The 12341-nt window shown below is 47.1% G+C and overlaps 3 protein-coding genes across 3 annotated transcripts; all 3 read right to left on the reverse strand.

Moving 5' to 3' along the window:
* Nucleotides 1–3560: 3560 nt before the first annotated feature.
* On the reverse strand, nucleotides 3561–6964 carry BDR25DRAFT_394406 (uncharacterized protein; the record flags this gene model as incomplete). The annotated part of the gene is made up of 11 exons (XM_033698303.1): nucleotides 3561–3876; nucleotides 3914–4040; nucleotides 4105–4173; nucleotides 4236–4281; nucleotides 6057–6071; nucleotides 6113–6135; nucleotides 6189–6378; nucleotides 6420–6576; nucleotides 6645–6730; nucleotides 6775–6828; nucleotides 6871–6964. 11 exons carry the CDS (start codon nucleotides 6962–6964, stop codon nucleotides 3841–3843), a joined length of 897 nt encoding a protein of 298 aa, XP_033546288.1. The 3' UTR covers nucleotides 3561–3840.
* Nucleotides 6965–9010: 2046 nt separating this feature from the next.
* Nucleotides 9011–9679, reverse strand: BDR25DRAFT_289012 (uncharacterized protein; the record flags this gene model as incomplete). The annotated part of the gene is made up of 2 exons (XM_033688423.1): nucleotides 9011–9114; nucleotides 9151–9679. Coding segments are annotated over 2 exons (633 nt in total), but the record flags the coding sequence as incomplete, so codon positions are not given.
* A 1465-nt stretch (nucleotides 9680–11144) lies between these two features.
* BDR25DRAFT_228762 (uncharacterized protein) lies at nucleotides 11145–12326 on the reverse strand (the record flags this gene model as incomplete). Its single annotated transcript, XM_033685288.1, has 1 exon — nucleotides 11145–12326. One exon carries the CDS (start codon nucleotides 12324–12326, stop codon nucleotides 11145–11147), a length of 1182 nt encoding a protein of 393 aa, XP_033546290.1.
* Between the last annotated feature and the right edge of the window lie 15 nt (nucleotides 12327–12341).

Here is a 12341-nt window from a genome sequence, read left to right on the forward strand (position 1 = left end):
AGAGGCAGTCTCGTGATGATGTCGAAATGCTTGGAGAGCACAAATACGACACACTGAAGCGCGATTTTGACGCCCTCAACGAATCGAAGATCACGATTGAAAAAGAGATGTACGTCCAACAAGACATCCTGCGTCGAGCCACAGAGTCCCGTGCTGCTGCGGAAAAAGAGCGGAAAGATTATCAAAATGAGCTTCGAGGTCTTCGCGAGAAATTTCTGAAGCTACAGGAAGAAAAGCTAGATGCTGACTCGGCTGCTGAGCGCACACAGTCGAGGCTTGCAATGGAGCGTCAAGCTACACAGAGGAAAGAGTTAGAGGCTAAGGACAAGCAACTTGACCAGCTTGAGGCAGAGCGCAATGAGCTCGCTGAGCAAGTTCAGAGTTTCACCCAAATGCTCGCAGACTCGGACTCATTTAAGCTTCGTAATGATCAACAAAAGGAACGCCTCGAGCGCGAATTAGTCACTATTAAGGGTCGTCTCACAGCCTCCGAAAATGACAACCGGGCTCTTCTAAACAAGCTGCAGCAGAAGAACTTGGACATTGCAAGGTCGAATTCTCGTGCTGGAGACACACAGCGATCGCGTATCACTCAACTTACCGCCGAAAAATTAAAGATCGAGGAAGAAAACAAGCATTTGTTCCGCCAGCTAGAGGACGCACACCTCACCATCACATCCCTGGAGAAACAAAAGGAGAAGCTATCTCTCAGCCTTGAAGATCTTAACCATGAAATTACGCGAGAGCACAAGACGAGCCGCAACGCAGAAAAGACTTCTTCCACCGTCAACCTCCAGCTGGCTGATGCGAACCGTAAACTTGAGACGGAGAGGCAACTGCGCACTCAGGCCCAAGCAAACACCCGCACTGTTCAAACATCCCTTGACAATTCGAACCAAGAGCTTGAGGAGTGCCGCAACCAGTTAATGCTTCTCCGTAAGGTTTTCGACCCTGAATCTGTCAATGTGTCTATTACTTACGACGCCGCCAAACCCGACATTTCCCGTGCTGTGGACATAGCCGAACGATTGGAAGCTGCGAATCAAGCGTTGCGCGTTGCTACGGAACGGTACTCTCGGGCAGAAGCTCAACTAGATGAGTTGCGAGATAGGCATGAAGACGAACTCAACGAGATTGATGCTCGCCATGCTAACTCTAAGCGTGCCTTACTAGAAGAGATGAACAACAGCCAAGTAAATCAAGTGAGCGCTCGCCGGTCTCCCACCCATTACCGGAAAGAGAGTGAGAACAAGAGGCCATTCTCGAGAACAAATACCCCCACGAACCAGAGGCATATTAGTAACGCAACGAATAATTCAGCTCGATCCGACCGTACCGTTGACACCGTTTCCTTCAACAACCGCATGGATCTTGCTGCAGAACTTGAACTTGTTCAGAATCAGCTTCAGATGTCAGAAATGCGGAATAGACACCTCCAGAGCCAAATTGATCGATCTCCCATCAGGAATGGCTGGCAAGATGATAGCCCATCAGTTCGAAGGGTCCAGAAACTTGAGCGCGAGAATTTCCGTCTCCATGATATGCTTGACGATTCAGCAAAGAAAGTTTCAGCTCTTGAGCACAGTTTACGCTCCGGCCAACTATCGTACCAAGAGGTTCAAACCAAGTCCCACGAAGAGCTCTTCGATCTTCTTACTTCCCAAGAGCAGTCGAGGAAGTCGCTCGTGCAAGCACACAACACCGCGGTCAACGAACTCGCCGATGCGAAAACCGCTTTTGATGACATCAAGCAGTCAAGAGTTGCCTTGGAGGTTGAGCTCCATGATGTGAAGACCGAGCTAGATGATATTATATGTGAGCGTGAGCAGGAGCACGCAAATCACAATCAACTTCTCCAAGAGTTTGCCGACCTCCAGATCCGGCTTGACAGCGAGACTTCCAAGCTTGTCGATGTGACGTCCAGTCTTACTCTGTACAAGAGCCGAGCAGACGAGTATTTCAGCAAATTGGAACAGGCCGAGATCGCCGTGCTCAAGGCTTCTCGAGCAGAACAATTCGCTAAGACACAGGCTCGCGAAGCAGAGGAGACGTACGCGACCATCATAGCAGAGAGGAAGCAGATGGATGGCATGGTCGAGGATCTTCAACGACAAACTCAACAGTACGAAGAGCGTGTTGAAGATTTGTCCACGGATCTGGAGAGCGCATTGCAAGCTAAGAAGCGGCTACAAAATGAACTCGAAGACTACAGAAGTCAGCGTGCTCATGATATCGAAGATAATGAAACATCACTAGATCAGACAAGGAAAAAGTATCAGTCCGAATTGTCTACTTTGACTCACGAGCTTGATCTTGAGCGCGAGAACGTAATCTACGTTCGAGAGGAGAACGGTCGTCTCCGAGAAGAGATTGAGGAGCTTAGGAATAAGTGGGACGATGAAGTGCTGAATTCCTCGACCTGGGCTAAGGAAAAGAGCCGTTTGGAGATGACACTTCAAGACATCTCGAATTCTCGCGATGAGGCTGCCAATGCGCACAATGAGGCGCAGTCAAAGATCGTTAGCCTCTTGTCTCAAGTGCGCACTCTTCGTACTGACGTTGATGACATTGCCGCTGAGCGGGACTCAGCGATCGAAGAGAAGCGACGTCTGGAATCTCGACTTCAAGAAGCCGCTTCCAAGCTTGAGGATCTTGCTCGATCCGAATCTCCCGCAATGCGCAATGCTGCTACCTATGACCGTGAGCTTCTTGAGCTCAAATCTGGTCTCGCCCAGCAAGAAGACATCGCTGCTGCTGCTGTCGGCAAGATGAGACGTGCGGAAGCCCTAGCGCAAGAGCTTCAGAAAGATATTGTTGCGGAGAGGGAGTCAAACGTACATCTGCATAAGGAAAAGGCGGGCGTCGAGAAAACTTTGAGGGACCTGCAGCTACGACTCATCGAATTGGAGACCAAAGGTTACAGTGGATCGGCCGGAAAGGACGTGAGGTTCTTACATGGACGGATTCAAGAGGTACATCCTTCCAAATCAGGCTATTTCATCGAAGCAATGGTGCTAACAATACTTCACAGCTCGAAAAGGCCCTTGAAACCTCCGAATCGACTCGTCTCACCGAGTCTCGCAGCGTCCGCAACGTTGACCGCACTGTTAAAGACCTACAAAACCAGATCGAGCGCCGCGAGAAACAAAACGCTTCCATCACAGATGACCTCAGCAAGGCCCGCGACAAGATCTCTAACCTCCTTGCCACGATTGACGAGCTCCAGTCGTCCGACTCGGCAGCCCAACTCGCTGCCAAACGTGCAGAGCGCGAGCTTCGCGAAGAACGCGAAAAGGGCCTTCGTCTTGAGCGCGAGCTCGACGGTTGGAAAGGTCTGCGTGTCGAGCGTCGAAGTCAATTAGGTGTTCCGGGAGCCGGAAGCGATGCCGGGGAGGTTCGCAGCAGGCGCGGATCTTCCATCGGTTTGTTAATGGGCGAGATGGGCGAGGTTGCTGCTAGTGAGAAGGGAAAGGTTGGAAGTCTAAGGGGCGGACTCAGGAGGGTATCCGGCCAGAAGGGTTTTTTGTAGTGGGTGGGACTCTCGGGGAGGGGGTGTGGGAGTCCCGGTACCTGAATCCTACTGTTGAAGAGGAAGAAGAAGAAGAAGAAGAAGAAGAGAAAAAGGTTGAAGGTGATAGAAATGGAGATGGAGATGGGGGTGGGGATGCGGAAACCCTTGTTGAGCAAGATATTGAGGACGACGATTGGAAAGATAGTGTTGCAAAGGAAGGCGTTGGTCAGGGGAAGGAAGGAACAGATGGCATCAAGCGGAAGCGGACTATTAGGGTCATTATAAAGTCTCGGGCGTTTTTGTAATGCGTTTGATAATGATGGATGAAGTCATAGGATTGCAGGCAGGTTTTGTGGTCCTGTCTTCTGGGTTTGGAGCGCGGGATCCATAAAGGGTAGGGACAGCGAGGAGTTTTTTTGATGGTTGGAATGGTAATGATATGTGATCTTTACGCATTATTTGACAGTGTTTGAGGGTGCTTGTGTCTTGTTGGGTTGAATTATGAGTCTCGTTCTCTTGCTCTCTCCCTCTAACTCGTTCGGACCATACTAGCAGGTAGGAATAAGAATTAAGCGCAAATATTATTCTTTCACACATTTCGCACACCGGTAAAGTCGTCATCTTCATAAGAGACGTGTATCTTGTAAAGGTTCCTCTTGATTCTGCAGATGGAGCATGAGTAGTTTACAGCATTAGGAAGCCTAAATAACAATATTGTCCGTACGTAAGTACAGCTGTGTCCGTACACGCGTACGGCTGAATTAGGTTGCCTGAAACGTTAGCTATCTAGCCTGTGCGTTAGGGGCTATGTGTACTTAAAAGCCCTCTTTCTTTGTATAAAAAGAGAGGGCAGTAGTTAATAACAAGAAGATCTTTACCTACTTACCTCTTAGTACGCCTCTTAGGCGTATGTTTGTTTAATTAAACCTAGGTTAACTAACACTAATTAGTCTATTAACAGACTATTTACTGCGTGCGTAGCTATGCAGAGGATATTGTCCTTAACAGACAGATTTGCAAGGATTAATAAAACTGCTACTATACAAGAAGCTCACACCTACTGCGTGCATAGCTACACAGAGAAGGTACAAAGAAGCTCACATCTACTGTGTGCGTAGCCACACAGAGAGGGGTAAGTAAGCCTTATATGCGCCCCTAGATTAACTAATTGCACAAAGACAAGATTAGCAACCTGCTATGTGCGTAGCTACGCAGAGAGGGCTTACTGCTAAGCCTTTGTACGCCCTAAAGCCTCCTGTTAACACAGGCTGTGCAACTACTTACCTACTACATGCGTAGCCACGCAGAGGAGACAATACAGGCTGCATAATTAGAAACCTACTGCGTGCGTAGCTACGCAGAGGAGGCTCCTTATTAGCAGCCTGCCTTGTTAACACCCCCTTAATTAATTACCTGCATAAGAGGTAATTAATTAGTTAACATCTATTGCACATACAAAAGCCTGCGATATACCTCCCCCCCCCTACGTCGCCTAAACACGCTGCGACCTAACATCTATTGCCCGCACAAAAGGCGATTAACTAACACCTTCTCCCCCCCCTAGGGATTAATCGCCCGCACAGAAGGCAATTAACCTACACTCCCCCCTAAGTTATAGCGTCTCTATACACCTTATATAAAGAGTTGTTAGGGGTTACACGTGTGTCTAAAATAATTCTACGCAGAGAGGTAGATTTAGATCTTCTGCATAATAAAATAAATATAGACTCTCCTCTACTATAATAATAAGCTTTATACGCAGTGTACATCCTCTCTAACATGCGTAAGCTGCTAAGAGGAAGGTACACACTATAAAAGCAGAACAACTTTAAAGAATAAATAACATATAATTTTAATAACCTTTTTTATATAATTAGGTAAGAACTTTTTTTTGCTCTAGCTAAGCATAGGCACTATCTTAAAAGTAGGTTAAATTATATGTAAGCTAAAAAGCTAAAAGATATTATAAATAAAAAAAGCACTAAAAGTTAGCTCTAAAAAAAAAAGTAAAAAAGTAAAAAAAAAAAGTTACTAGTGTTTATACATAAGTATAGCTATGTCTGTACACATGTACAGCTAAATTAGGTTGCCTAAAACATTAGCTATCTAGCCTATGCGTTAAGGGCTATGTGTACTTAAGAACCCTCTTTCTTTGTACAAAGAGAGAGGGTAGTAGTTAATAATAAGAAGATCTTTGCCTACTTACCTCTTAGTACGCCCCTTAGGCGTACGTTCGTTTAATCAAACCTAGGTCAACCAACAAATATGCCTATAAAGTATATTCTAATAGAAGATAGAGGAGTAGCAAATCAGAGCATGGACAAGAAAAAACCCCTACAGCTTTTCACTACAAGTGTAAAAGACAGTGGAAAATCAAACCAGTAAAAAATATTAGGTCTTGATGAGAACGTGGTAGGTAGTGGAAATGCATGAAAGAGAGAGGGAGCAATTTGGTACAGGTAATCTGTACTACAGGCTCTATTGTCGTAGTTATTTCTTTGCGTTTGTGTACAGAGTTAAGCTGAAATATTAGGTAGGTACATACAATTTTCGATTCGTTCTACGGATCCGTAGTGTGATATTTGCTAGCAGCGTACTAACCATCGTTTACCCAACTGCTTGGTCTATATTCTGTCCACCCGGTCGCACATTCCTAGAAGAGTGGGGCCTTTTCCACCGTTGCGAGTTGGGTTTTGTGGACTCACAGATCCTGGATCTGCGGAGCGGGCAGGCGGCGTCATGATTGGTAATAGAGTTCATGTCTTGTTCGATGCATTCGGCATGGTAGTTGCGGGAGCAGATGTTAAGTTGAATGAAAGTTTGTACGTGGAATTCGAGCCTCAAAATCGGACATGGTTCGTCTATGGCTAGAGGAAGATTCAGGTGTGCGGGTCGCTAGCTTTAGGACGAGGTCTAATGAAAACTGTCTGGATGTCCTTGAGCCCTATGTTTTGTTCCCAAGGATAAGGGGCAGGCTCTAAGCTGAGATCTTGCCTCATGCCTTCTGGATCCCTGTCATATATGTCTTTGAAGTGATTCATATGCCCCAGGAAAAGACACCCGTTCTTCACCCATACTGATAAGGCATGGTGGCTAAAACTTTGTGCGCGCGTAAAGGCTATTCGGAAAGCACGTCCTCGATCATATCTGAGTGATAGGCCTCCAATTCTGCAAGGCCATAGTTGTCCAACTCCGTGTGGATTCCAAATTTATCACACGCTAGACAGAACACGGAATCGGATGCACAAGAATGTTATTGTCACTAATGCCTTCCTCGGCATACTCGATTCCGCTATTCTCTGGGCTGGGATAAAATGCTGCAGTATACGAGCGAGGGTAAGAAAATATACCGTATCAACAGCTCAATCTATTCTTTTGCTGTTCGGGGTAATTGCTCCCGGAGTGGCCGAAGAAGGGTTCCAATATCAATTCAGGCATGATATTTCGCTTCATCCGGCCCAATCGATCCAGCCAAGGACCTTGGTGTTTAATAGAACGTAGTACTGTTGCTACTGTTACTAATAGTATAAATCTCTTATCAATCAGAACGAAAGTAGGTTGTCTTCCGTTACTGTAGAGTTAATGAGGCTCTAGCTACTGCAGTAACTGGCTATACTGTTTAATTTCTTGGCGCTTTAGCAAACCTAGAAGAACAATTATAATCAATTATAACTAGCTACTTCCCTCTATAATTAAGGCTCTGCAGACTTGCTTACCTAGAGTTAAACTATCCGCGACTATATTAGCAAGATTGTGTCAAAATTAAGCTCTCTAGAGCCTTCAGAAACACCAGTTACTGCAGTAACTATGCTGAACAGTAGCTCCACCCTTAGCTAACTTCGCAGTTACTGTTACTGCCTGTAAGGCCATTTAAATCCACTCTATCTGAAAGAACAAAACTCTATTGCCGCTAGTAACGCACCAAAAACTCTACTGACAGTAACAGTTACGTTCTATTAAACACCATGCCAAGGACCACGGAGAGAAGCAAATATGGCCTCCGAAAAGCGCGACGGGCGAAGAGGGAAAAGACGCCGAGCACTTTGCTGAGGTTATCAGGGGGATTGTAGAATGCTTCGGGTGACCTTTATATGGAGTTGAAGGGCTGGTGGGTTGAGAGTGACTGGTCAGTCCTGGTTCGGATGGGGCCAGAAAATCAGGAGACCATTGTGTATGCTTGGAAAGAATGGATAAGAATCCTGGGTTTGGCAGAATGGATTAGTTTAGCTTCCTTCGACAGGTGAAAAAAGGGCTTATGCAGTGCCCCGACCTGCTACAGGGTGAAGCTTTGCTACTGCTCAATGAAGGCAATGTAGAGAGTATTCGTGAAAGCGAAGTGAATCTCAGGACTTAATATCTGTCCTTGTGCAGAGACCTTGGAGTTTAGCAAACGGATCATCTGAGCTCAAACTCCTGCTCTACAGGGCATCCAGGTTTCCCTTTATGGATATCATACAATGCTACGAACTCGCCATTCATAATGCCCGAAACGTAACATTCACCAACGGACTCGTAGTACGTTTCATGACTTCTCAAAACAAACGGAACCTCGCTCCCATGGAGGATAGCTATCAGGTCTCCTTCGCGAGTTGTGGGAGCATGCTGGCCAAATCCAGTAAATCCTTTGGGACCAATACCACAAAAGCCAGTCTTGGTTGTGAAGACACATCGTGCTTGCATAACTGATGTACACCGCTTTGCCAGGCGGACTGTACATTCGTTGTTGCATTGGCCTTTCGAGAGATATCGCCACCAATTAGTGTGGGTTCCAGTGTAGTTTGGAGGTTCTAATTTGGCACCTTGTCTGACATCTTTGTTTGCGATTAGAGTGCGCCAAAGCGGTTCCGCTTTGTCCAGCCAAAGTCGGACGTCGGTTTCTGAGAGGCCCACCTCGCGCTTCTCTTTGAGAAGTTGTTCGTCTACCTCCCACCACTTTGGGTGAACGGTTTCAACGATGTCAAAAATAATTCCGCAAAGGAAAAGGGATTCCAGATCTTCGGATGTCCGAACGCTCCATGTAGCCCGATGATGTCCTGATGCAGCATACAATGATGGGTCTGTGGGTTTCAGAAGTGGAATAGCGGGGATGTGCCCTGGATCTGATAATGTGTAGTTAGGGACCCACGATGGTAGTTTCGGTCCCGAGTCCTTCTTATTAGACCAGTGGGATAGGGGCCTCAGGTTCCTCTCGGCCTGGACAAGATGTACGGTAGTTCTCTTGCAGACTTCTTCAATAGTAAGAGAATAATCTGGCGAGAACACTTCCAGAGTAGGGGCAGAGGATAGACCGAGTAAAGCGTAGATCTTGTCTCGAGGGTCGGACGCGTTAGAGTTTCTAGTACGATACAGAAGGGAATATAGAGGCATTGGACTTGATTGCTCGTATCGACTTCTTATATCGTCATAACCTAGGAGGTCTGCGAATTCGGACTCGTTCCAAGGTTGCCTCGGAGCATAACGAATAGCATCGCAAAACGCACTCCATCGTAGCCAACAGTGTCCGAATATAATCCAAGGATCCCGGAGAGCAACCGTGAGTTCCTGCTTCGTCCAAATGCGATGAAACCAGTCGCGCAAGATAAGTGTGGCTAGTATCCCACAATCTTTCGCGTCGTAAGAAATCGCAGCATGCCCAGGACGATTAATTTGCCCTGCGTCGCGTCTGTTGATGCGTTCTAGAACGGAGAACGTCTCTTGCTCTTCGAGAATCCCAACCCATATGAGAACAGTGTGTGCTCGGCGGTAAATAGATGTCATCATTCTAACCTGTTGATTACGCTCCACCGTATTGCTCTGATCGATACAGATGGCGTCTATCCACATGGTACGCAGTTCCTCGGGATGACGGATATACCGCAGTGCCATATCTAGGTTAGAAGTGACATCGGCAGGCGCATTGTTGACAATAATGGTTCGACTATCATCCAAATTGCCCCAAACGTAGGATAGGGCTTCGTATGCAAGCGGTGAGTCGAGGGACACTGCTTCGAGAATACAGACCATGGGATCCTCCAGAATGCCGGGGACGATTGTGACTAGCCGTATTTCTGTATCCCCAAGCGGTAGTGGGGAGTAAATGTTCTTCGGAGAACTCGAAATGTAATCGGATAGCAAAGGTACAGATGAGTTGAGAGTGTGCTCAGAGGGAAAAGCTGCGGTGTTTGGCATGATGGTCGAAAAGGAAGATGGGGTATGGAAAGTTTCATTCGATTTCGAGCTGTTAACGTCATGTGATCGCGTCCTCGAAGAATCCGACGTCTGGCTAGCCGCATTTTGCAATGAAGACCCCCCTTTGGAGTCCATCTTCCTTCTTTTCTGGTCAGGAGGGATACTCGAGAAAGACAAGGGCGCTTGTGCGACTTCGTTGAGGGACACGTTTGCCTCTAGACCCTTTGGAGGATTCTCCTGTCGCTTCGGCATAAGAGGTGGGAACATCAATGAGAGAATTGATTGCTTCAGACAAAATAGTCTCAGGTGTGCAGGCGAGAGCGAAGTGGAAGTTGATGTCAGATTATGCATCAACTTATGAATTCGCTTGCAAACGACTCCGCTTGACAAGGTTGTTTGACTTTCCCTAATGGAGTTAAAGCGGCTCACCACAACACCTTGTCGATCACTCTCGACACCCAGAGCTCTTGCACCGACCTGATGTCCTCCTTCGTTCCCTACATTTCTAAGATGAAACACAATGCCAATAGAAGTAAGTTAGCCATTTGCCTTATGATAGCAAGGAGTTTACTCGACTCAACCTTTTCCAAGGTTAATGATGAAGGTCTTCATCATGCTGAAGCAAGGCTTGTGCATAGCATCAGAGACAATATCTAGCTATGCAAGCCTACAGAGAAGCAAAAGCTAATTTGAGTTTTTAGGGCTGCTTTTACACTATCTTAGAAAGGACTCCCCTAGACTAAGACCTTTTTATTAGTATTGCTAATAGGTAATAAGATTACTATAGAAAGCTTTTGCGTAGCATTGTACCTAGGCATTAGATAGATAAGGGGCTAGAGGCAAAAGGAGCTTCAGCCCTGCAGAGGTTCGAAAGGAAGTTCTAGTTTGCAATAAGATGCTTGAGGTTTGTGAAAGTTCCAAATCCGAAGACCTGAGACCCGTCGCCACATTCGAACGGTCTTTAGCTCTTGAAGCAACAGAAGCATCTAGCTGAGGAGGACCAAGAAGCTAAATCTGTTCAAGCGGCTTACTCTAGCGGGCTAGAGAGGTAGAGTCTAGAGGTGTGCACTTGCCACGAGCTTGTGCGCAGCGAGCTTGCGGGATCAGGGATATATCAGGCATTTTGACTCCATTAAACAGGGTAGCTTTTGGCGCGAGAAGGTTGAAGTATCACAGGGATATCTCTGCCCTGTGAACGCTTAAATGCGAGATGTTTCCCAAACCGTCCACACGAGTGGCAGAGAAGAGTGGATATGGGTAACACTAATAGAAATACTCTTTGCTAGAATAAGGTAGCGGGTTAAGATGATACTGTAGCTTGTGTCTACAAACTATGTTCAGGCCTATGTACTATTCCCTTTAAAGTATACCCATACTAGTCTAGCAGCACTGATAGAATAGATTTAATCTGGTAAACTCCTTCCTGGCACAAGATAAAGTGTTAAGGAGACGCCTGAGCTTGCGTCTACCCACCACCCACAGACACTGTAAATAGCTTCGGGCTGCTATCAAACACTGTACCCGCGACATCGCTGCCCCCATCTGGAGCGACATCGTCATACGGGAATGCATAACCACGTCCATCTCTCTGCACCTGGTGCAAAATCCTCGCATAATGGTTCGTAACATCATTCTTATAATAATCCGCTGGTGTGCTCCCATTGGGGAACTGATTTGTTTGCAACAAAGTGCTGCGATTGAAAGCCGCCGCCAATCTCGGGATGACCGCATTCCGCGCCTGGTTTGAGCCCGTCGCAAACGGACCAGTCGAGCAGGAGAAGATATCTGCAGCGCTAGGCGCGGAGAAAGTGCCTGCTTCACCAAGAGAGAGTTGGCCGTTGGTCACGCGGCCTGTCAGATTCCCAGCGGCAGCTTGCGTGTTGACCGTGAGGTCTTGGTTCGTAAATTTCGACCATACTTGCTGCACGTAGCTGTTCCAGTAATCGCCCCATGCGTTTGCATTGCCTACGAGAAGGTTGTTGGGACTAAGGGCTCGCAGAGGTTGGCCGTTGTACGAGTAGATTAGTTGGTCCCATGGACGCTTGTCTTTGCTTGCTTGAGCACGCAGCTGGTCCACCACCGTTGAGAATCCATTCAAGGGCATACCGGGCACGCTTTTAGTTTGTCCGCTGGTGTTGGTGAGCGAGATACCGACAGGAATGCTGACAAAGTCGACGGAACTGATGTTTGCGAAGAGCTGGGCGTCGTTGTAGGTGAATTCGCAGAATGTCCAGGAAATGTTAATGTTCGAATCAGTGGGATTGGTGACTGACGGCTCGACAATTGCAGGTCCAGGATTCACCAGAAACGTAAGGCGAGCATCAACGGAGAACCAAATTCGACCGCCCGCGATTTTTGGAATGGTCACGTTCACAGTATTTCCAGGAGAGCCGAGAGAGATTGCGACGTCCGCAGCAAGAGCAGCGCCGGGCTGAGACGGAGAGGTAGGAGAGTACACCGTGTGACCGTCTGATTGGATGAAGATTGGGACATTGTTGTTGCTGAGGGCGAGGCCTGTGATGTATGCGAAGACGTTGCTGCTGCTAGTTTTGTTCTGAAGCGCTATTTGGAGAGTATCAGAAGCTGCGGGTGCGAGGACTTGCTGGTACTGTTGACTAGCCATACAGTTTTCTTGAGACGGTGACATGTTCTTATATCCATT

This window comes from Lindgomyces ingoldianus (genome assembly GCF_010093535.1).
Source record: "Lindgomyces ingoldianus strain ATCC 200398 unplaced genomic scaffold BDR25scaffold_21, whole genome shotgun sequence".
Lineage (NCBI taxonomy): Eukaryota > Fungi > Ascomycota > Dothideomycetes > Pleosporales > Lindgomycetaceae > Lindgomyces > Lindgomyces ingoldianus.